Source organism: Octopus bimaculoides, chromosome 1 (genome assembly GCF_046866305.1).
Source record: "Octopus bimaculoides isolate indiv1 chromosome 1, ASM4686630v1, whole genome shotgun sequence".
In the NCBI taxonomy this organism is placed as follows: Eukaryota; Metazoa; Mollusca; class Cephalopoda; order Octopoda; family Octopodidae; genus Octopus; species Octopus bimaculoides.
In genome coordinates, this window is record NC_142928.1 from 82,422,531 (window position 1) to 82,450,000 (window position 27,470).

General features: G+C 34.5%; 1 protein-coding gene across 1 annotated transcript in view; it reads right to left on the reverse strand.

Annotated features, from left to right (window-relative positions):
• The window catches only part of LOC106880999 (uncharacterized), a 69,535-nt gene extending 42,283 nt beyond the window's left edge, over window positions 1-27,252 (reverse strand). Inside the window, exons 1-3 of the mRNA XM_089344856.1 lie at window positions 24,680-27,252; window positions 13,313-13,374; window positions 1,659-2,019 (exon numbers count right to left, since the gene is read on the reverse strand). Coding sequence (XP_089200982.1) covers window positions 1,659-2,019; window positions 13,313-13,374; window positions 24,680-24,803 — 547 coding nt within the window. The 5' untranslated portion in view covers window positions 24,804-27,252. The remainder of the gene's footprint in view (window positions 1-1,658; window positions 2,020-13,312; window positions 13,375-24,679) is intronic.
• Between the last annotated feature and the right edge of the window lie 218 nt (window positions 27,253-27,470).

Here is a 27,470-nt window from a genome sequence, read left to right on the forward strand (position 1 = left end):
ATATATATATATATATATATATATATTATATATATGTATATATATATATATATATATATATACATATATATATATATATATATACATATATATATATATATATATATATATACATATACATATATATATATACATATATATATATATATATATACATATATATATATATATATACATATACATATATATATATATATATATACATATATATATATATACATATATATATATATATATATATACATATATATATATATATAATACATATATATATATATATACATATATACATATATATATATATATATATACATATATATATATATATATATACAATATATATATATATATATATATACATATATATATATATATATATACATATATATATATATATATATATATACATATATATATATATATATATATATATATATATAGTATATAATATAATATAATAAACTAAATATATTTAAATATAATATAGGTGGCCTATTAACAATGAAAACCTAACAGCAAATTAAAACAAGGCGGCAAGAGGTACCAATTGCTAGAAATAAGTGTCAGAAAATAACTCGATAGGCACCTGAGCCACTAGCCACATGAGAATGAGGAAAAGTGAGCAAGTGAACAAAAACACATTTCTATTGTGAGATAACCTCATGAAATGTGGCTGTCAAGTTGTTTTCTGACTATTTCTAGAAATTGGTGATTCTTGTACCGTTGTTTATACATATATATCATCACCATCGTCGTTTAATGTCCACTTTCTATGCAGGCAAGGGTTAGATGGTTTGATTGAGAACTGGTAAGCTGGGAGTATATATACAAACATATATATATACACACACACATATACACACACACACACATATATATACACATACAGATATATGCACACACATATATATATACACATTTATATATATATATATATATATATACACACATTTATATATATATGTATATATACACACATTTATATACATTTATATATATATATACACACATTTATATACATTTATATATATATATACACACATTTATATACATTTATATATATATATATATACACACATTTATATACATTTATATATATATATATATACACACATTTATATACATTTATATATATATATATATATATATATATATATATATATATATATACACACACACACATTTATATACATTTATATATATATACACACACATTTATATACATTTATATATACATACATACGTATATATATACACATTTATATACATGTATATATTTCGAATTAAAGCAGTTCTAATAATGTAAACATTATTCGTCACACATAGCCTATGTGTTTTATTGACTCAATTTGAAAAGTGGCTATGTCATAAACACTGGAGTAATAGCCAACACCCCAAAATAATTTTCTGTCACTTTGTACAAGTATACATTTGCAACTATGGATTATATTAGGAGACACAGAGTGGTATATGTTGATTAAAAAGGAAGAAGAGAGAACCAAAAATTTTTTTAATCATCGTTAAAATACTATGCTAAAAAATCTGGAAAAAAAAAAACAAGTGACATTATAACAAAAATTTAAAAATAAAATAACGTGCACATGCAGCATCAAACATGCAAAACTAAGAATTTTGAACAGGAAAAAGCCAATTGATACAATCCGCACTTACTGTTGAGGCAACTGATGATGTAGAGGCAGTGTTGCTGCTTTGTCCAAGATTTGGAGATTTATTGTTTTGTAAATTATTTTCACTTTGGCTCTTGGAAATGGTTTCATCGGTTTCTGATTGTGGTTCTTGGATGGTTATTTGAACACCAGCTGACAGTTGCATGTTAGGTGGCTCTGATTTGGCTCGCTTGCTCTGTCGGAGAACATTGTCAGTCTTTTCGCCTTCGTGTGATGTTGGTGCAGACGCATGTGTTGCTGGAGGGGATTGTGGTTCAAAATGAGAGATCTTATTTCCAAGAAGTTTGTTTGAACGGTATTGCTTTTTAAGAACAAGGTACTTATTACCACTCTGAAGAAAAAGAAAAAAAAGTGAAAAATTAGGAATCAAAATTCATTATGTCATCATTACATTATTTTTTTCAGTTGATGTTATTAAAGAAGACAGTTGGCAGTCAATTTGCTAAATGAGAATCATCATGATTCTGCATAAAATTATTACTTAAGACACAGTAAATAAATTATTTGCCACAGATGTACATTGTTCATTATTTCTTTCATAAAAAAATAGCTCAAATTTTAATAACCAACTGTATAAAGAAACACAATGACATTCCAGCCATGGCAATCCAAGCAGCATATATATATATATATATATATATATATATATATATATGTATATACCTACACATATACACCAATATATATGAAATGTATATTGATATACAAAGATATATGAGTAATTAACATCCTCCCACCAAACCTTTTAAATTTCTAATTTATTTAAAAACGTCGACTTCCGATTTCTAAGTTTTAAACGTTGGAGATTATGACTGCAAATAAAAAAATAAAAATTCACAAATTCCTTTATTTTCAAACATTTTCTCTTTCTGTGTAAATCTACCCTTAAAATCTAACCTGAAATCCTGACTTGAAAACATAATTCTATTCCTAAAAACTTAATCATAACCATTAAAGAATAGAAGATAAGATAAAATAATTAAAAAGAAAAAATGAGACAGCTACGGTTTATATTGCATGACTCTGACAATATAGATTATTTAATATATGAAATATATTTCATATGAAATATATATTGTTTAATATAGATGTAAGTGGTGTAGCCAGCCCACTTATGCGTACCTTTCCTTCATTGGACACTAAACTCTGCTTGCGAAAATCTGTTGAGGCAAGTGAAATCGAAATCGAATTAAATTCGACGACTGGCACCCATGGCAACGTTGTCTCCTTCATTGGACATGAAACTCAGCTTGCGAAGACCTGTTGGGGCAAGTGAAAGCGAAATCGTGATGGCACCTGTGCCCAGCGTCGCCTTTCTGGCACTTGTGCCCGTGGCATGTGTAAGGACTTTCGAGCGAGATTGTTGCCAGTGCCCCTGGACTGGCTCTTGTGCGGGTGGCACATAAAATACACCATTTTGAGCGTGGCCGTTGCCAGTACCGCCTGACAGGCCTTCGTGCCGGTGACACGTAAAAGCACCCACTACACTCTCAGAGTGGTTGGCGTTAGGAAGGGCATCCAGCTGTAGAAACTCTGCCAAATCAGATTGGAGCCTGGTGTAGCCTTCGGGTTCCACCAGTCCTCAGTCAAATCGTCCAGCCCATGCTAGCATGGAAAGCTGACGTTAAACAATGATGATGATGATGATGATGTAATTGTAGTTGCATGGTTAAGAATGGCACTTTGAAATCATGTAGTTTCTAAATACAATTGTTAAAAGCATTTAATTAACTCAAGAAAACATTGTTGAAAATAAGTCAATTCAGCTCTGATTATTTGACTCTTAAAAAGCGTCGAGATGGAAAAATTATTAGTATGCTGGATAAAATATATAGTAGCATTTTGTTTATCTTCAGATTATGAGTTTAAAATCCACCATGGTTCACTCTACCTTTCATTCTTTCAGGGTCATGGGAATCAACATGTGTTAGACTAGACAAAAACACTACAAAAATTTCAGATCTTGTGCCTAAAGTAAAAAAGACGTTTAAGACTCTTTGTATTTTTTTAATGCTGCTGTTAGCATTTCTATGGAATGAATATAGGAGAAATTATCAGTTGCTTTAACTCAGCTCACATGTCTATGATTTAGTTGGGATGAAATAGGATTCTGAGATGTTCATGTCATTCCAAAGGTGATTGTGAAATAAATGAAATGATTAGGGATTAAAATCATGTTGCATTATCTCAAATCTGGGAGTCAATCTTATCTTCTACAGTGCTTTAAAAATTGTAGTGTGATATTTTGAAATACTATAGTGTTGTAGAACTGTTGTGCACTGCAGTATATATGTGGTTTAATATCAGGTTGTAATATAGTTGGAAAGTGTTTGTATTATGTAATATGAGATGCATTCCTGAAGTTTTGAGACTTTCTTCAGAGAGGTGGTTATATTGTCCTAGATTATTACAATTTTTGTATGTCATTACTATACATCTAATAAGCTGACCAGCCAACTTTTGTTATTCTAGATGGAAGAAGCTGGCTGTAACAGCACTTTAAACACACTATTAAGCACTGCTTATCACAGCTGACTAGATTGCAGAATGCAGCTATAATGTTTGGAAGCTCACCATGTGTTAGACTGAGCAAAAACACTACAGAAACTTATGAAATGCTCCAAACTGCTTATAGATTAACTTCTTCGCTAGCAGAAGAGGGTCGAGGACAGTAGAGAGGAGGTGAGAGATAAGAGGTGTGGAAGGGAGAGGGATGTCAGAATATCAGAGCTGGTTGAAAAAGATTTGCAATTTTCTCAATGAAGACCATCGTGTATTTATAAAGACAGACCATAAACATGCAGGTTGGAGTTGGTGTGGCAACTGTACATGGAATTATTGATGAAGATCTGAACATGTGCAAAGTTTGTGCCCAAGGTGCTCAGTGGTGAGCATCCTATTAACCAATTATTTGACAGAGATGGGCATAAAAACTGCCTCTCACACTTCCTACAATCCAGACCTTGCTCTCTGTGACTTTTGGCTGTTCCCTAAACTGAAGGAGAACTTCAGGGGCAATTGCCTTTAAGACAAAGGAGACTGTGACAATGGTCTGGGAAACCTTCATTCTGGAGGACTTCAATGGGGCTAGAGTGCTACAACAAATGCATTGAAGTCAGAGGATCCTAATTTGAAGGAGATTAGGATTTTGTACTTTTTGAAATTAATTAATGTCTTTCCTGAAGAAGTTTGGAAACTTCTGGAATGCACCTTGTGTGACAGTAGGAAATGCTAATATTGTGTAATGCTTCAAATGGTTCCATTGTTTTCATCCACTGAATGAATGTTATTAAATGCTTGAAGGTACCAGTTTATTCTTAGTTGTCTCATATTTGATATTTATTTTACAATCTGCTACTTATTAACTAATCTTTTTGTGAGGTGTGATGGGGAGGTTATAAACATTGGCAGAATCACTGGTTTTTTTGGAGCAATACTATCTTTTATGATAGTAATTCTAGGAAAGATAAGTAAAATCAACTACAGCAGGGTTTGAATTAAGATTTGAATAATATATAATTCATTAACCTTACATTGTATAATACACAACTGTTAATCATGCATTAAATAAACAATCAACATTGTATTTAATAATAAACTATTCATCAATCATTACACTGACTGGTACATAAATATTCCTGAATCATGCATTGAATAATGATATAATAACTAGTCATCAATCAAGCATTGAATGATAATACACACCATGTACTGAATAAGCAATGTGTCAAATAATACATAAAAATGCATTAACTGGGTATTCTAGAGAAGGCTGTCTGAATCATTATCCTATTTGTTAATTCAGGCATTTCTTTTTTTTTTTATTAGCTTTCTGACTATTACGTTTAGTTCTAATTAATTGGGATTAAGACTATATTGAAAATCTGAGAGAAGAAGATTTAACTGTTGTATTAACAGGTCAGCTGACTTGTTAATTCATCTTCAGATTATTGAAAGCAACGAGATGTATCTGAGAAATTACGTTCCCTTAATTTGTTTTTCTCCATTTCCACTTGACATCTATATCTAACATTGACTGAATCTTTCAAACCTAGACATACACGTGTGTACCTGAGTGCACACTCACAAAACATGCAAAATGTTTTACAGTATTTGTTCTGGCTCTTTGTGCCACAAGTCTTCTACTATAGAAGACACTTGCCAAGGTGCAACACAGTGGGACTGAACCCAGAACCATGTGGTTGGTAAGCAAGCTACTTACCACACAGCCACTCCTGCGCCTGTTCACATTTCTTTTCTAATTCAATTTCTAGTTCATTATGACATGAAACTACTCAAGTAAGGGCAGTAGCCTGCAATTTCACATGTACTCCTTGTAATTATATGTTTGCATTGTTTAAAATGTAAAAATGTATTTATCAATCAATCTTAGATTATAATAAACCATGTCATTTTGTGATGGTCACAATAGATCTCTGACCACTATACATATCTGATCATGAAATTTTTAAAAATTATTATGTAAATGCTAATTGTAAACTAGTACACTACCTAATAGAAATGCTGAAGTCCAGAAGCTTGTTTTTTTTCTGGATATTTAATTATAAATGCATTCTATTCTCAGATTTCTAGTGATTGTTACAAGTAAACAACCCAAAGTTCTATGAACATTTTTGCACTATTATAAAACAATCTGGAGCAGAATTGATACAGCTAAGTGTTCAGAATATAGCTTAATATGAAAAATAAATAAGTAAATAAAAACTAGAAAAAACAAATTGAAAGGAATTGTGATTAGAGAACTATAATCAGTTAAGAAAAAATTCTTTGTAAACTGGAATTCTATTATTGCTAAAAAAAGAAAATTTTTAATCAAAAAAAAAAAAAAGAAAAAGAACCCTGACAACCTCCAGGGATGAATGCACAAGTTTTATGTGATAATACATAAAGAGTTTCACTAGAAGCAATATAATAATCTGATATGCTATGAATTGGCATGCACATATTCAGAACTTAAAATTAAATTATATACACTTAAGATAAATTGACTATGCTAAGGGTAAAAAAAGGAATCAATTAAAAAAAATGGAAAGAATAATGAAACAGACTTACTCATATCTTATGCACAGAATTTATTACAGAATGCAAAAATAAAAGTTTGTTTCTAAATTTTGGCATCATCAAAGTTAACTTATAAATAATTCTTCTTCATAAAGTTATTTTTCATACTTGTTTTTAAAGTTTTGAATTATTTGAATGGAAAAGTTGTGGTGGTGGTGGTGGGGGGGGGGGAGATGAAAACGATTATAACAATAACTGAAGAGAAATAAATATTGGCTATGGAAAAAAAGAAAAAGACAATAGCTAAAATTTGATGTTGAGGCTGTTGTTAAAGTCTGAGATTCAGTAGGTTTGTGTTAATATAATCTAACTTTTGGAACAATGTAAAATGAGTTCAATCATAGTTCAAATATCAAAAAACAGTCAGTTGTGTTATATTTATTTTGCATTAACTATTAGCAAAATCCTTGTTTTTAACCCTTTGCCTGTTCTGTATATCACATGTGGAGTGGAGGCGCAATGGCCCAATGGTTAGGGCAGCGGACTCAAGGTCATAGGATCGCGGTTTCAATTCCCAGACCGGGCGTTGTGAGTGTTTATTGAGCGAAAACGCCTAAAGCTCCACGAGGCTCTGGCAGGGGATAGTGGCGAACCCTGCTGTACTCTTTCACTGCAACTTTCTCTCACTCTTACTTCTTGTTTCTGTTGTGCCTGTAATTCAAAGGGTCAGCCTTGTCACACTGTGTCATGCTGAATATCTCCGAGAACTACGTTAAGGGTACACGTGTCTGTGGAGTGCTCAGCCACTTGCACGTTAATTTCACGAGCAGGCTGTTCCGTTGATCGGATCAACTGGAACCCTCGACGTCGTAAGCGACGGAGTGCCAACAATATCACATGTGGTATACAGGTCATATTTCCCTATCTTCCATGTATCATATAAACACACATTCCCAATTTTTTTTAAAACCACCTGAGTGACTTAGGACTTGTGAAAGGAAAGCTTTATATTACTCAGAACTTGTGAAACAAAGGCAAACTAAAAGTCTGAAAACAAGCATCAATGTTTAAGATAGACTTATGAAAATACTTTGGACAGGCAAGGTTTAAGCTTAAAAATTTTCAGACATGTCAACATGGTCAATCAAGTCAAAATACAAATCTCTATGAAGGGATCTTAATTTGGAGGAAAAAACACAAATATAAAAGCATGCATCATTCAAGTGGGAAACTTTCCCAATGCCACCAAGGGATTGATAAGTTGAGTTTATGAAAGTAATGTCAGTAACTTAGGCCATAAAAGTGGATTCATAACTGGAACACATATTTGTTTATAATACTTAAGTATATCTGCCTGTTTCTCTATGTGTTTGAGTCTATATGCCTACCTATGTATGTATATGCACATGTGTATGTATCTATACACACACATCTATGTATATATGTTTCTATCTATACAGGAGTCTATGTATGTGTGTCTTTATGTAAATTACCTACCCCACTCTTCTAACTGATAAGGGAAGTTAGCCATCCTCCATTTCTCACTCTGAACACATATACACTGAGTGACAGATCCATAAAAACACAAAGCTACAAACCAACAAACATACATGCGCTAAAAAAAAGAAATTGAAAATGTAGTTATGCTTACAGAAAGATCAAGCCAAAACAATACACTCACACACGCACAAGTATATAAAAAAAATATCTGATACTCAAATCTCTTTAGCACATTAAAAAAATGGAATTTTAGTTAACAGAATCAGACTGCTTAGAGGCAGGCATTAAGTTATCTCCACTCGACATCATTTTAATGCTGATTTTCATGATTTAAGTTCTTTATGTAAAGATATTTACACTGTATATTGCTTATGATTGAATAAAAGAAGTTTTTACAGTTCTTATAACTCCCTGGCTCCACCTCTAATATGAATATATTTAAAACTATACTCAGCTTTGCTGTCAGTTTGCAGTTAGCAACTAATGAAGATGTAAATAAGTACCTCATTGCCAGTATATTCACATCAGAAGTGCACATCTAACAGGCAGAGCTAACTTAATGTTTGCCTATAACTATTTTGATTTGGTTAAAGTCCTATTTAAATATGCTAAATACTTCTGAGCACCTCATATTATACGTATTAATAATCTGATAGAGATAATAATGTTATTTGACCTTTTCATAGAGTTCTTTATCAATCCATTACAACTGGAATATTTCCTGTAGCTCTAAGAGGTTATATTTCAATACTAGTTTATTTTACTCATCAACTAACTCGCTTATAAATATCATATATATATATATATATATACACACACACAAATATAATACCTATATAAGTATATATATACGTCTATATTTGTAGGAGTACATGTATGGGTATATATTTAGGCATGTATGTATATGTATATAACCACATATATATCTGTAGGTATGTGTATATGTACATATATCCATCCATGTACATCTGTCAATATACATGTATTTCAATATATTTATATATGTGTGTCCCTGTATGTAACTGTAGGTATCTGCGCCTATAGTACATGTGTGTGTGTGTGTGTGTGTTTTCTGCAATAAATGAAGAAATGGGGATGAGTAACAATTCTGTAAATAATAATAATAATATAAGCTCAAACCTTATAAGCAATCACCATGCATTGACTATACTATTTTCTTTAGTCAATACACAGTGATCCCATATAAATATTATTAACAGATATATATATACACACACACATATATATATATACATATATATATATATACATATATATATATACATATATATATATATATATATATATATATATTACAAACAAAAAAGTAAATTTCAAACACAGCTTAGCTGTGAGAACAGCAGAAAAATTGCATGTCTACCCTTATAAGACAGAAAAAAGTTGCCAGCAGGCAGCTACAGGAATTGAACCTGTACCCCTCAAGTACCAGCTGAGTGCTTTACCAGCCCTCTGACAACAATTACCATCAATTTTAAAGCTAACTGATAGCTTTTTTTGAATGCAACAACATTTTAATAAATAAACTGTTTGGTTTTAAATACATATATACATATATATATGTGTGTGTGTATATAAACTGGCACTCTGTTAGTTACAAAGATTCCAGTTGATCTGATCAATGGAACAGCCTGCTCATGAAATTAATGTGCATGTGGTTGAGCACTCTACAGTCATGTGTACCCTTAGCATATTACTCAGGGAGATTCAGCATGAAACAGAGTGTGATAAGGCTGGCCCTTTGAATTACAGGTACAACTCATTTCTGCCAGCTGAGTGGACTAGAGCAATGCAAAAATAAAGTGTCTTGCTCAAGGACACAGCACATCGCCCAGGAAATGATCGTGAGCCAAATAGCCTAACCACTAAGCCATGCACCTACATGCACAAACATACACACGTTTTGGTGCATGTATAGAAGTATACTTGTGTGTATATGCATCTGTGTGTCTATATATTATATGTATGAAGATATATGTTTGCCACTGTTGCTTCATTTTCTCCCACACTCTCTCTATGCATGTCCCCCCCCCCCACCAGTCCATCCCTCTTGGTCTGATAATTGGAAATCTGGCAAGTATCCTCATGTAGAAAAATCTTTACTGACTCTTGTAAATGCTGTTTCTCTTTTTTCTCTTTCTCTCATTGTCTTGAATTTTGTCACATTCAATCTGTCTCCATTCCCAAGATATATTTTTAGATTTTCACTTTTAATTATTTCTGTAGGGGTTTTTCATATACCTGTTTTTTTTTCATATATAGTCAAATAAAATTGTATCATAATCCACTTCTGGGAGAGGGCTTAATCACCTCAAACTCTTGACTTTATTTCCTACATATGTTTATACTTCTTCTGTTGGTAATGCTTTTCTGTGTGTATATACAAATATATAAGTAAATGCTTTTCCAAATAAAATTGCACTTCATGTTTGAAGCTCTGATGAAGCTATAGGGAGATACACAAGCATTCAACTATGAGTGCATTGCATCTTATAGCAGAAGACAGCTGTAAGCTAATGAAATTCATGACATAATTTCTTATTCCCTTGTCATTTTAATTTCTTATTACTGCTCTGTACTCAACTGATGCTTTGTTCTAAAGTATATGTGCACTGAATTCTAACACCAGGTTATTAGTATTGCTATGGCTAAGTGAAATAATGAATGAATGGATGCAAGTATATATGTATATATCTATGTATTTAGACACAGAAATAAAGTGAAAGTCAGTGATGAATTTGACATAAAGGTAGAAGTTCATCATGGTTCAGTCATCAGTCCCCTCTCATTCATCATAGTGTCTTTAAAGCCATTACAGAGGAATTTAAGATTGGCTATCTGTCGGAATTCCTATATGCTGACAGCCTAGTACTCTTAGCTGAAGCTATAGGAGAATTAGAGAGGAAATTCCAAGCATGGTAGCCAAACCAAGAGTTGAGGGTAACTTCAGGGAAATGGTCTGGCTCAGTAAGCAGAAAAGGAGCATGTATGTACTCCATATGCTGTATTCATTGTAAACTATAGACACATAAGAGGCAGACTTACAGACATATTAAATATCCTTTGCTCAACTACTTAGTGAAATTGATCCAGCCTCCAGTGCTGCTACAACATCTTGCATTTTCACCATAATAGGTATCATAGCCACTGATATCAGATTCGCTACTATTTTAATAAGTAGCCTCAGTGTTTAATTGCAACTATAGTTGCCTTGAAAAACCTCAATAGCTAAAGAATGTGAACTATATTTTTGTATCTTGAAAACTCTGCAGTGTTAACTGATAAGATCCAAGAATAATTTCCTAGGTTTGGGCTTTACGAGACCAACCTTCCCTCTAAAAGCATTTGTTAAATTGCTTAAGTTACTTCTGAATCTGAAGCATATTTAGAACTAATCTGTAACCAATTCAAGCCAGTGATTCTAGGCAGTTAGACTTAAAAAATGAAAGTATTGTACTTTTGGATGACGTAATACAGTTCTTCATCTTTTCACGTACTGTATTCAGGCACCATTCACTTCAGTTGCTGATAAGCCAGCAAGAAAACCTCTATGTTATTATTTGACTTGCTAGAAATGGCAGCCAAATCTCCATCATATCATACCCTACTAGCATAGAGAAAGAAGGAAATTTTGAATGATGGAGTCCAGAGAACACTTTCCCTGATTGAGATAAGCAAATCTCTGTGGATGACCAACCAGCTAATAATCACAACCAAATCTCCCTCAAAGTATACACTACTATAAAATAGAAGAATAGAAGAGACCCATTAATTAATGAAGTCCTAAATAACCATACAAAATGGGACAATCAATGATGGAAAAGTTTGGATCATAGGTTTGCTTAATCAGACCAATCCAGTGCTAAACAACAAAAAAAAGTAAGATGGTCATGGCTGGAATGCATTTGACTATAGAGCTATCCAGTCAGTTTTCCAGCAACTCCAAGGTAGGCTGAGCTCACCAGCCCTGTATGGCAATTCACCTAGAAAAAAGCCAATCCAATGTAAAAAACCTACAGCTTGTTGGTCACCGCAGCTGTGGTCAGGCCACCAAGTCTAAAGAGTAGGATCGGATTGTGTGGACTGATCTCACTTTAAAGCTATTAAGTGTAGGCAGGAAAAATGCCCTGCAACATCAATGATCAGTTCACATAACCACTTAAAGGTGTGTTGCTCTTCCTCATGATCTTCAGGTACAAAGAAATTGCCATCATCACAGTGTCAATATGACTGACTACATCTCTCCTCGGTGGAGGCGCAATGGCCCAGTGGTTAGGGCAGCGGACTCGCGGTCGGAGGATCGCAGTTTCGATTCCCAGACCGGGCGTTTTGAGTGTTTATTGAGTGAAAACACCTAAGCACCATGAGGCTCCGGCAGTGGGTGGTGGCGACCCCTGTTGTACTCTTTCGCCCCAACTTTCTCTCACTCTTTCTTCCTGTTTCTTGAGTAACGCTGCGATGGACTGGCGTCCCGTCCAGCTGGGGAGAACACATACGCCATAGAAACTGGGAAACCGGGTCCATGAGCCTGACTAGGCTTTGAAAGGGCAACGTTTATTGTTTTATATCTCTCCTCCAAAGTGTAGCCTTCTCCCAATCTTAGAGATCAATAACAGATATAAATAATAAAAGAAAATTCCCCAAGACCTTATGATCTCAAAAACAAACCATCAGAGGAAGCCACTATGTAGTTGCATGACCTACTAGAAACAAGAGTCAAATCTTTCTCAAATCATACCTGACTATCTTAAAAAGGAAGGACGTATTGGAGTTGAGCAGTAACAACAATGAAAGAGCCTCTATATGGTAGCTTGATCTGCCACAAATAGCAGCCAAATTGCAACATGCAAAAAATTAAGCAAGCAAATTTTGACTTGTAAAAAATAGCAGCCGAATCTCTTAAATCACAGTCAATTGTCTTTATCAAAAAGAATGGGTGTACTGGATATTTCAGTCTAAAACAAACTAGGTTAGGAAAACAGGTTGGTCATAACTAGAATACCTCTGATCTTAAGTATGCTAAATCTGGGCTGACATTGGCAAAACAGAAAAAAACAAAAAACAAAAAAAAAACAAATGCTCACCTTATCATCTTTAACATGCGACAGAGTATTTACAAACTCCTTGAATTTTTCACGGTTTTTTACTGAAACAAAATAATAAAGTAAACATTAATTTAATAATTTCTTACACTAGCACAACAGGTCGAATTAATTGGGTTGAGTGTATAAGTATGGTGATTCTTTTATGTCGGAGTAAGCTACAAAGTAGATGAATTGAAGACAGAGGTGAAGCAATGTTCTGCATTTTTGTAATATCTGTCATAAATTGTTCTCAGAAGGAAGTACTGTAATTACTCATGAGGGCATTAATGCATGGAATAAACTCTATATATCTTGGACCCAATACAGGGACCATCTATCTGAACTGACAGATAGCTGGTCGATAAAGCAATTAAGGATATGAAAACAGGGAAAGGCCCCCGGCCCATAAAGAATGGTTACTGAGATGCTTAACCCATTACCTACCAGTGATCTCATATGAGATTACTTAAAAATTACAAATTTTGTAATTATCTGTCAATATTTACACATATCTAACCTTTTTGCTATATCTACTAGGTATATTTCTCTGATATTCAAATGAGGTTTGCTAATTTTTCACCCAATATCTCGCTTATTTCTATTTAAAATGTTATTTTGATCATTCCAGCGAGTTTCTAAGGCTGTTTTATGCTAGAAATCAAAATTTCATTAAAAAATTCCAGTTAATAGAATTATGGGAGGTAATGGGTTAAATATTTAGTGGATTGGAATATGGCCTGGTCACCTGTAAATTAATCAGGTGGTCAAATGAGGAAGTCATACACAATGAATGATGTAGCAGCATTATAGTCAACTGCTATAAAAGTAAAGGTGACCCTCCCAGACAAAAATAATGACAGAAGTATCCAATTGCTGGACCAGGTCATGAAAGTTTCAGTCATTAGACTGCAGCCATGCTGGGGCACTGCCTTAAAGACTTTAGTCAAACAAATCGATTCCCGCATTTATGTTTTCTAAGCCTGATACTTATACTCTCAGTCCGTCTTGTCAAACTGATAAGTTATGAGGATGTAAACAAAAGAACAACAGTTGTCAAGTGGTGATAGGGGACTTGTGCATCAAGGCAGTGAACCAGCAGAATCGTCAGCTCACCCGGCAAAATGCTTAGCAGAATTTCATCTGTCTTTACAATCAGAGTTTAAATTCTGCCAAGATCAACTTTGCCTTTCATCCTTTCAGGTTTGATGAAAAAGTACTAGTTGAGTATTTGGGTTGATGTAATCAATATGAGCCCAGCCTCAAAATTTCAGGCCTAGTGCCTTGGCAAGCTGACAGAATCGTTAGTGTGTTGGACTAAAAGCTTAGCGGTATTTTGCCTGTCACTACACTCTGAGTTCAAATTCTGCTGGGGTCAACTTTGCCTTTCATCCTTTCGAGGTTGATAGAACACTGGGGATGATGTAATTGACTCATCCATTTCTCCAATATGCCCTTGTGGCAAAATTTGAAATCATCATCATCATCATCATTTAACGTCCGCTTTCCATGCTAGCATGTTTTGGACGATTTGACTGAGGACTGGTGAAACCAGATGGCTACACCAGGCTCCAATCTGATTTGGCAGAGTTTCTACAGCTGGATGCCCTTCCTAGCGCCAACCACTCTGAGAGTGTAGTGGGTGTATTAATAATTATTATTATTGTTAGTAGTAGTATAGTGATTGCAGTAGTAGTAATTGTTTCTAATTATGATTCTTAGGAGCAGAGATTTCAAACTAGCATTTTTTTTTTAGCAGAAGGAGGACTGATATGACATCATCCTAATATTAGTCAAGTAAAAGAGGTTAGATAAGACCACTTAATAATGCCTCGCAATTGTGTGTGTGTGTGTGTGTGTGTGTGTGTGTGTGTGTATTTTCATCTGCCTTCTCGTAACAATTAAACTGTCAGCTATGACAAACATATTTCAGAGCATGAATAACTCCCAATAAAAGACATAATATTTTCTTATGTTTCATATCTCTTTACTCTTTTAATTGTTTCAGTCATTTGACTGCGGCCATGCTGGAGCACCGCCTTTAGTTGAGCAAATCGACCCCAGGACTTATTCTTTGGAAGCCTAGTACTTATTCTATCGGTCTCCTTTGCTGAACCGCTAGTTACAGGGACGTAAACACACCAGCATCGACCATTACAAGGCAGCGATCTGGCAGAAACATTAGCATGCTGGATTAAGTGCTTATCACTACGTTCTGATTTCAAATTCCACCGAGGTTGACTTTGCCTTTCATCCTTTCGGGACAGATAAATTAAGTACCAGTTGCATACTGGGGTCAATCAAATTGACTGGCCTCCTCCCCCAAAATCTCAGGCCTTGTGCCTATAGTAGAAATGGTTATTTCACCATTATATAGACAACGGAGTGATTACCAAGGTATATTTTCACTCTGAATGTAAACAGCTTAAAAAGCTTTTTAACCTACTAATCAAGAGCAAAAGAAATTAACCACAGCCAGAAGTCAACAACAAAATAAATGTATAATATTATAATTAATAACATTAATAACCTCATAAAATGTTTATAACTGACATTAATACATAATTAAAGGTTACATAATGATAATAGCAATGAAGAAACAAACTAAACAAAAATTACGATAATCATGTAAAGGGTTGATAGTTTAATCTTATATTTAAATCTGAGTGCATGTGTTGGGAAAATAGTGGGGGTGGAATAAGGAGTTATGGTAATATACAATGCAATGAAGGTGGTGAGCTAGCATGTTGGGTAAATGCTTGGTGGCATTTTGTTCATCTTTACATTCTGTGTTCAAATTCCTCCAAGTCAACTTTGACTTTAATCCTTTCATATTGATAAAATAAGTACTAGTTGAGCACTAGGGCTGATCAAATCAACTTACCCCCTCCCCCCAAATTGCTGGGTGTTGTGCCAAAAGTGGAAGGGCTGGAAAGAAACCATAAGATATGAAGTCAAAATGAGTCGAGCTTGAAGTAATAACTCGTGCTAACGAAGACTGTTATATGTAATAAAATTCGAATAAAAAGATGCCTTTTTCTCTTTGGAAATTATATTGAATCAGTATCCTCTCCACTGTTAGTTACCAACAAGAACAGCAACATTTCGCTTATGAAATAAGAATAAACAGAAGTGGGGAGATGTACCAGAAGGAAGAAGGTGAAAGCCATTGAACAAATAATACAAATGTAGCATGGCACATCAACATAACGAAGGAATAAAAAATTATATAGGCAGCATCAAAGGTCGTGAGATAGTAGATGGGGTTTTATATATATACATAGATGTATATACATACACTCAATAAACACATAGATGGATATATATGTTTATATATGTATATATAAACAATTTATATATACATATATATGCCAGCATGGAAGGCAGATGTTAAACGATGATGTATATGTAGGTGTGTGTATATAAATATATAAGCACACATACATACATACATATATATACATGTATATGTAGGTATGTGTATATAAAGATGTATATATAAACGTACACACAGGGAGCCAAGCAAAGTGAAACTGATTGTGAAATGCCATAAAAGAAGCTAAACCAAATGTTACGTTTGTTCTTCCTTACATTATAACTGTGAAATAATTAGAAACACTTGTGTGGTGTGCCTTTGTGTTAATTTATATTCATTTCTATATTTATTTATTTATTTATTAGAAAAATGTTAAGAAACCTCTGAAAAGAGAGAGAGGGAACATTGTAAGTGATAGATAAATATGGAGCAAAGAAAGCCCTTTAATAAACAATGAAGAACAATAATATATTCTTACATGTATTTTTTCCTATTTTTACATACGTAGGATGCCTAGGATTTTTAAGGACGGAAGAAGTGGGTGTGGGTGCAGGAAGTTGTTCTCATTGCTGTTATTGTTGAACTTCAGCTCAGTTTTGATATCTTTTATCTTTTACTTGTTTCAGTCACTGGACTGTGGCCATGCTGGAGCTGGAACACTGCAAATCAATCCCAGTACTTTTTTTTTTTTATTTAAAAAAAATTCTGCTTATTCTATTGGCCACTTTTGCTGAAATGATAAGTTACAGAGATGTAAACAGGTGCAAGAGTGGCTGTGTGGTAAGTAGCTTGCTTACCAACCACATGGTTCTGGGTTCATTCCCTCTGTGTGGCACCTTGGGCAAGTGTCTTCTACTATAGCCTCGGGCCGACCAAAGCCTTGTGAGTAGATTTGGTAGACGGAAACTGAAAGAAGCCCGTCGTATATATGTATATATATATATGTATGTTTGTGTGTCTGCGTTTGTCCCCCCAACATCGCTTGACAACCGATGGTGGTGTGTTTACGTCCCCGTAACTTAGCGGTTCAGCAAAAGAGACCGATAGAATAAGTACTAGGCTTCCAAAGAATAAGTCCTGGGGTTGATTTGCTCGACTAAAGGCGGTGCTCCAGCATGGCCACAGTCAAATGACTGAAACAAGTAAAAGAGTAAGAGTAAACCAACACAGGCTGTCAGGTGGGGGAGGGCAAACACAGACACAGAGATACATACACACACTATGGGCTTCCACACATCTACCAAATTCATCTACCAAATTCATTCACAAGGCATCAGTTGGTCAAGAGCTATTGTAGAAGGTACTTGCTTAAGGTACCATGCAGTGGTATTGAACCTGAGACTATGAAGTAAGTAAGCATGATTTAAACCACACAGCCATGCCTGATAGAAAAAAACTTATGATCACATGTGTTTCAGTCATGACTATCCTGCCATTTTATTAAGGAGCTTTTAGAAACACATCATCTCAACATTTTTGACAGTAAGAAGTGCTGGAGATCAAATATAAAATTACTGGTGTATTTTGTATAGAAAGTAAGAAATAAAAAAAAAAACTGCTTTAAAGTTAAAAATTCAGAAAAAAATCCCTAGAAAATTATTATTTACTTAGCTGCTGGCAGAATTATTAGCATGCTGGGCGAAATGCTTAGCAGTATTTCATCTGCTGCTACATTCTGAGTTCAAATTCCGCCAAGGTTGAATTTGCTTTTCATCCGTTTGGGGTTGATAAATTAAGTACCAGTGAAGCACTGGGGCTGATGTCATCAACTAGTCACCTACCCCAAAATTTCAGGCCTTGTGCCTATTGTAGAAATGCTCATCAATCACATTTGTGTATAACAAAATTATGAGTAACATGCTTTTGAAAGCCAAAGTATTAATACGGATTTAGCATTTAAACCGGCTGTATCCAGCCCCAAATTTTCTACCTGCTATAAGTTCAAATCAAACAGATCTGGCCTCTCACACCTACCTAACAATGTCATTGTAAAACTATACGATCACATTATTGAAACCTCAAAGCTACAAGATAATGCATAGTTAATTCAAAACAATTTGAATGAAAATGTATTACATTTAACAGAGTAATCTGAATGATAAAGAGTTAAATCATATTTTAAAACTTAATTGCACAGGCATAGCTATATGGTTAAAAAACTCATTTTGCAACCATGTGGTTTTGGGTTCAGTCCCACAGTGCAGCACCTGGGGCAAGCATCTTTTGCTATAGCCCTGAGCTAATCCAGACCTTGTGAAAGAATTTGGCAGATGGAAACAGTGTGGAAATAAGATGCTTGCTTCCCAACCACATAGTTCCAGGTTCAGTTCCACTGCATGGAATTTTGGGCAAGTGTCTTCTACTATAACCTCAGGGCCAAACAAAACCCTGCAAGTGGATTTTGGCAGACAGAAACCGAAAGGAGCCCATTGTAATATATATGTATGTGTCTTTGTGTCTATGTTTGTCCTCCACCACTGCCTGACAGTATTGGCATGTTTACGCCCCCATAACGTAGCAGTTTGGCAAAAGAGACTAATAGAATAAGTACCAGGCTTAAAAAAATAAGTACTGGGGTTGATTCATTTGACTAAAAATTTTTCAAGGGGGTGCCCCAGCATGGCCACTGTCTAATGACTGAAGCAAATAAAAGATAATGCATATATATGTATCTGCATGTCTTTGTGTTTGTGCCCCCCATCCCCATTGCTGGACGACTGACGTTGGTTTGTTTACATCCCTACAACTTGGTGATTTGGCAGAAGAGACTGATAGAATAAGCACTAGACTCTAAAGAATAAATACTGGGGTCAATTTGTCCAATCAAACTCATCAAGGTGATGCCCTAGCATGACCACAGTCCTACAACTGTAATAAGTAAAATAAAAAAAAAAGAGAAAAAAGCACATTAGTACCTCTTGGTGCATAGAGTTTCAGAACCTTTGACCTAAAGTATCTTTTCCTGTTTAATTTATAAACTTTAAGCTAGTGGAGTGAGAATTTTGATTTCTATTTCTAGCAGGGTGAATGACAATATAGAGCAGGATTGTCAAGCTCATTTGGCTTTTCATGCCAGATTGGAGCTTAAACTGGATAGGGACAACTGCTCCTAAATTCTTATATATATAATGTTTCTGCCTCTGTTTCTTTGTCACCCTCTAACCTTTCATCATCTGACACGAGTTCCCCTCTTCAAATGCCCCGGCCCCTTTCATAATTCCTTGTCTTGTGAGTTATGCAGTGTTGGTGTCACGTAAAAAGCATCCAGTCCACACTGTAAAGTGGATGGCGTTTGGAAGAGCATCCAGCTGTAAAAAACATGCCCAAACTAACCTTGCCCGAGCTAGTTCCACATAAAAAGCACTGAGTCCACTCTTTGGTGTTAGGAAGGGTATCCAGCCATAAAAACCCTGTCCAAACAGACAGTAGCATAGGGTAGGTTTTCTACCTGACCAGCTCCTGTGAACCGTCCTACCTATGCATGCATGGAAGATGGCTGTTAAACGATGATGATGATGAGGCTAAAGCAAATAGATAAAGATGTCAAAATACAACTTTATTGACAATGAAGAAAGGAAAGAATGATGTGTCAGTAAAGTTTTTGAGCAAAGATGTATGGAGAAAATGCATTCATGTAGTTATATAGTTCTGTTAAGAAAGAGTCCTTAAAGAAAGAAGTTGAAATAGAAATTGTTCAAATGAATGCGTAGTTCTTGAGAAGACCAATGCTTGATAGAAAGATCTTTCAATGTTGTTCATATTACTAGAATCCATTTGGATGATCATGTAAATTTGTAAAGTATGCAAAAAAAAAAAAAAAAATTGTCTGGTTTGACATGTGTAGATAAAAAAAAAAGAGGAAATAGGTCACAATTTTTCATATATAAATTCATAAGTATCATTTTCACAGGTTGAGATAACAAAAGATTCTTATAGGTGCTAGCCACCTCTATCCCATCTAAACCAACTCTCCTCGCATTCTTATGAAACTCTCCACTCTGTCCCTCCTGTCAACTCACCCAGTTCACTTCTCTGTAACATTTCACCTATATTCACACCTCACTACTGTACCTTGAGTGTATGTCCTGATACATAACCACCACCATCTCTATCTTTTATCCTTTCTTCTCCAACTGGAATATCCTTGTATCCCTTCTACAAGACACCTATCTCTATCTCTCTATTATTCTTTCAATATCTCATCAACTGGCACAAAGCCACCTCCCTCAATAGTATTCCCCTTCACCCAGTTGAGGGGAATGTCTTGTCATGCAAGTTACTTGGTGACCCCAACCAGTGTTCATGCCATGAAAAATCACTCAGTACATTTTGTAAAATGGTTGGCATAGAAACCATGTCAAAACAGACAAGAGAGCCTGGCACAACCCTCTGGCTTGCCAGCTCTTATAACCCATGTCAGCATAGAAAATGGATATTAAACAAAGATGAGGATATTAATTAAAACTCTAGTCAGGCTCTGACTCTAAATGCAAGCTATTGATTATATATTTTACAGAATATTTTAAAATTGAAATAAAATTCTTTTATTTATAAAATTGAGCTGTGAGCTGGACTAAATTTCGCCACGGGACAGGCCAGATCTGACATGTCTTATGTTTGACACCTTTGCAGCAGAGGATTTCTTGTTGGTTGGTGTGCATAAAATGTTTGTGCTGGTAGGGTGAGAGGGAAAGAGAAAAACAAAAGTGTGCATGTGTATGTTTGGTACATCATTATGAGTATAATTAATGCTAAGGTTAATTTTGTCCTTCATTAATAAAATATATATGAATTATGCCCTCAGTTAGGTGAAGGCATGGTAGTATGCTTGGAACAATAGATCTATGAATTGTACCTAGTCATTAATTTGACCAGCTTTATAAAGCTGTCCTCATTCATCTGTATCACACTTCCGTACCAGTCTAGTCTTCTAACACATGACATCTGATTCCTCTTTTGCTCAGACAAAAAGAGAAGTACTTGCATCTAGTGAGTTTGGGAGGATGTAACATGACATGGTCAAGAGACTATTTTAGGAATATTAGAAATTCAGCAATTCTTTTAGAGTTGGTGATTGGAGGCATGCCTAACATGTAAGCAAACATAATAAGTGATCCATCTCAAATGTGTGAGCAATACTCTAATGTAAAAAAATATTTGTCTCTTATTAATCAGTAGTTGTTCAGGACTAAAACAGCTTTTGTGAGAGTTTTAGATATTCAAAAAATGTGTCATTGTAATTGCTAACATTTGTGGAAATACAATGATTCTGTTACTACTGAATGAAACTAGGCTGGTGAGTCTTTATTCACCATCATCTTTTAAGTCAGTTTTTCATTGCTGGTTTGGTTCTTGCAATCACAATAGATATTTGCAGACACCTTTAACTACACATCCTTTTATGCAGAGAAAATTTCATCCAGTCTCCATTCTCAAGTAAATGAGGATACAGAATATCATCCACCTGAAACCTTCATATCTTCCACCAACCATGTACAACCTCTTCTCATAATACTTGTCATCTGTTTTACGAGGCCTGGTATCCTAAATCAGACCACATTATTTTTTCTCCTACAAGCTTCTTCCACTTGCATTTTTACAATCAACTAACATCCTTCATAGGCACCATATTAACAGTCATCTCTTTTGTATTAGAGGTATCAATCACAAAACTGTGATTGATACCTCTGGTGCCCAATTTTACATTCATCACACTTGTTCTCTTTTGTGTATGTATGCATACTGGATAACGGTATGGCTTTATTTACAACAAAGAAGAAATTACTCCTTGTCTCAACTTTGTTCTCTCAACTGAAATCTTTATAATTTAGTAGGAGGATGACAAGCAGATGATGATGATGATGATGACAATCTCCCTATTTTGTAAAGCTCTTTGTAAAACCTTCCATTTTTGAAAAGGATCATTCACCTTGTTCCATAGAATACAAATCATAGAAATTCAATACAGATAAATCACTTTGTTAACTGATTCAAAATACTGTTGTTGTACAAACACAGTCAGTGATGTTCGAGCAGATGACATATGTCCCACAGTGATAATTAAGCAGACGACCAAGGGCACACACTAATATTTGAGCCAATGACCTAGGTCATACAGAAAGGATTCAGCTGACGACCTAGGTCACAACACAATAATATTTAAGCAGACGACATAGATTACAAATTGATACTTAAGCAGACGACAAAGGTCACATAATGATACCAAAGCAGACGACCTATATCATTCAGTCATTGCTAACTCGTCACAATTGTGTCGTGTAAGCGCGGTATGTGCCCCCCCCCCCCACTTCCAGTTTACATTCTTCAACAAAAACATCTACACAAAAGCATTGACTTATAGCGTCCAGCGAAGATATAAGTTTCAAATTTGTTTTATTTATAGTGAATATTCAACCAAATACGTTAAACAGTACTATATTTGTGTGCGCGTGGAGAGAGATGAAAAAATAGAGATATATTGTAAATAGTGAAAATATAGTACTAATCAAAATTCCTTAAATTGAAAATAAAAATGAAATTTGCTTAATATATTAAAAGAAAGAAAATTTTTCAAAAGGTTTATCTTCACTGACAAATATCACCAGTCGAATGGGAATACTGTGTAAAAATAACAACAAAATCACTTTCTCATCACTTCGCTATTGTATACTATACTTCCATATGAGCGGATAATATACTATCAAATCTACGAGGAGACAGAACACGGGACTAAAGAGCTTCTACCTGGTTACTCAACTTGCCAAAAATAGCAACCAAGTTTCCCTCAAATCACATCCTCACGTCTCTTAAAAAAAAAAATGTAGTCTTAAATATACAAAGAGATAAGGTTGTCAGAGCTACACTGATAAATCTGCTTGACATTGAAAAAACAAAAGACTTTTCGAAGTTCGTGTTTATCTTAAAAACATTAGACATACTGTACATATTTATTCAATTACTTCGTAGAAATAAATGCTATAAATAAACGTAGTTTGAAAAGTGTGTCTAAAAGGCCCCGCCTATCGTGTTTACACTTTCATTTCACGAGACGAGTGAACCTTCACATGATCGCTTAAACTGCTAAAAATGGCAGCAAAATCACTTTCTAATCACGTTGTTATTGTATTCTTTAATGAAAATGGAAGACACTTTAGATAATATGATATTAGATACATTGTTCTGGATAAGAGACAGATAGTCATGGTTGGACGTCTTAATCATTACCAACTTCGGATTAAATCATTGCTTATGACACAGAGTCAACATTTTGCGTCAACAAAATATGAGAGGCCTATTTAAAATCGTGCTAGAGATTTTTAAACAATTCCGTTCAAGTTTTTTTTTCTCTTATATTCAATAAAAATATCGCAATGATAAAGTTTCACACACTGGACATTAAAAATAAGCTTTTATCGTCCAAAGCCCAATAACAATATTCTATTAAGCTAGTGTGCGTTAAGTTGTTTTGAAAATATATTTACCTAGTTTACGTAGGTAAATATAAGAAATTATTCTTATTGATTATATTCTTAACTATTTCTGCTACGGAATTTTGTTCTGTATCTTAATGAAATTTTTTTCATTGTTAAAGACTATCAAGATTTATGAAATTATACAGAAAAGCTTTTACTTTGTTTCCACAAACTGTAATATTATACAAATACGGGTTACGACGTTGAATGTGGTGCATTATCAATAGTAATAAATATCACAGCTATCCTTTACTATGACCTGTAAACGCACAAAATACAAGAGACCTTTTCAATTAATTAAAATCCTATTACCCTATTACAATAAAACAAAAGTGTCGAATTAGTGAAATTAAGCGTTGTGGTAGCATATAACGCATTAGTGTGTGTATATATATATATATATATATATATAAAATATAATCTCAAAAGGAAGAATAGCATTCTAGATATATATTAATGGGATTTAACAGAAATTGTGAGAATTGTAGGAAACGATATTAACAGACCACGCCTTACAGAGAAAACAATAGAATGATTGAAGTGAGCAACATGTACGTAATTGACAAACAATATGCCATTTACCTTTATTAGTTGGATCTTCAAGAAACTGTTTAAAACCAGTTACAAGTTCTTTGTTAGTGCATTTCCCACCAGTTTCTATCATAAAGTTTAAAACAGACTCTAAACTTAATTCGCTAACCGCCATGTTCAGTAAATAAACATCTCCACCGGAACCGGAAGTGTTGCCAACTGACTTTAAAGTTTATATGGGCTGCAGTGACAACGAATGTCACATTTCTGGTTGTTTTGATATTATATGATTACGTATTTAATAAGGATTTGAATTGTTATGGTGTACTTTAAAACTAAGAGAATTCAAAACTGCTTTAACACTTGACATACTCGAATAATTAAGAATTTTAATCTAATTATCTTTTTACTGATAATATAGTTAATATATTTGAAACTCAAAATAATGCAAATATTGTAATTAGTATATTTGTGTGTTAATTAGTTAATATATAGATTAGCTTGGTTTCCCGTTCAGCTATTTGTTTTGCATGCCAATATTGTTTTATTAATAATATTTGACCGGCCGAGAACAGTCCAAAACTTTTTTGTTTTGTGGCCAACAAAATAGCATTGTCGTTATTTTATAACTCCAGGTTATCTCTGATTGAGTAGGTCTTGGATCGAAAGCATTTAAACGATGATTAACTCGTCTTTTTAAAGAGGTTTGTCGGACCATGTTTTCAAATGTGTTTTTTTCTGTCCCGAATACGACAGAATGCGATATAAGGGAAATTCTGCTGTTATTTCTAGCAAGTGAAACGACCATGTGGAGGCTCTGAAACTTAATCTAGTATGTGAAATATAAATTGGGACTAATAATATAATCTGTCTGGTCTGACTTTGTTTGGTTACACAATTTATTTTGTTTTAATTCGTGTCTCTTTGTTTATTCTCACCTTGTATCTTAATTTGTATTTTACTTTAAAGAATTAAGATAACCTGTTTTGTAACTTTGTTGAGACGTCTAGGTGTAGGTGGTTGCTAATTAAGTATGAATATGTAAATTCACATTACACCGTCTAAAATCTAAAGCAAATGTTTCCTAGGCGGAAAACGGTGGACGAAGAGATTATAGATATCAGTGAATGTGAGATCGCACTGAACTATGGTATGGAAACATTATACTGAACTTCAATATCGCTTTACCCTCTAGCAGTGGCGGTTCGTAGATAAAATCAGTGGGGTTGCTGCTTCAGAGAATTTTTAGCCATCATTTTAATATTGTGTAAAAGGAAACGAACATATAAAAAAAATATTTATACATTAACTTAATCGGTTTGCGTTTTAGCCACTGCAGAGTAGTGTGTTTAATTTGTTCACTGAACACTCCTCAAATTCCACCCTTCTTTTTCAAAAATCGGCGCCTAAATCACAAAATAATGGGGAAAATCAGGCCTATTTTTCAAATCCTGACAGCAACACTGAAGGGGGATAATCTAATTCTACACTTTATCACATTCAAGAATATAAACACCTTTTTAAGTACAACACACGTGGAGTCAAAAAGAAACACTACCTTTCACCTGCACAGTGAGAATGACAGTGCTCTCTCTCCCTAACGTGAAGCTTCCTATCTTGGACATGTGAGCATGCACACAACAGCCAAACAGCGCGTCAATGGAACTGTGAAGCGCACAGTTCTATAAAAGGATTTTTGTATCTTTTTCATAAACTAGGGAATAGCTACTGACATGAAGCTTCAGGATTTATATACTGTACAAGTATAAAGAAAGAGTTAAAGAAAAAAGGACTCAATATATTGAATGTTATCGATAATATCGAGTGGAAATAGGGGGTGCTGCAGTTCTGCAGTGCTTATACACGAGCTGCCACTGCCCGCTAGAAATAGCTGCCAGATCTCTGTCAAGCCACACACCTTATAGCCTTAAATGAAGAAGAACCACCTACTGGATAATATGAATCTAAATGAGCTGCTGGAAAAAAAAAATGATGATCATGGATGGATGCCTTTGATTTTAGGTCTACTCAATCCAGGCTAAGAAAGAACAACTGTCTTATCGCTTGTAGCGATCTTAGGTGGAGTTTAATGGTACCTTTAGCAGAGGATCTCACTTAGTACCTTGGCACCTTGGGTTTTTAGCAGAGGAATTCACTCTGTTGCAAGGACTCAGGTCAGTTTTCTAGTTTGGGAATGTCTTCCTCTCTCCCTCTATTCAGTCTTGAATGTTCTCTAAAGGGTCAGTACACCAGGGGTGTATATTCCTGGTGTGCACTGCACCCCCATTGGAAATGGCAAAGTCATTATAAATATTAACATTATTCGTTAATTTAATCACAAATCTTAATGGAAAACTTTTGTTACACCCCTGTTGAAATTTGGTGGTATTGGAAGTGGCAGCAAACCCTATACAACCTGAGATGGACCCGGTGGGGAGGGGCATGTGCCCCCTCCCTCAAGTAAAAAGAAGTGCTTCCTTCTAAATATTATTATGCCCTCTTCTCCTGGAATTGTATTCCCTTCTTTATTTCATAAATTTTGCCATAAAGGCATTACATAGAGGGGACAAACAAACATAAAGAAGCTGCGGGCTGGACACGGACATTAATGAATGAAATGAATACAAAAAGATGAGTAAAAAATGGAAATATTCCTGGGATCATGCCTGACAACAACCGCCATATGCCACTGACTGACACAGCTATTTCTCCTCACTAAAAAGATATAATAAAAGGAGTTTTCTACTAAAGAACTAGATATTGTGAACCCCTTTTTCTTATGATTTACTGAATACTAAAGTAGCTGATAAACTTATCTATTGCTGATACCATATACGATTTG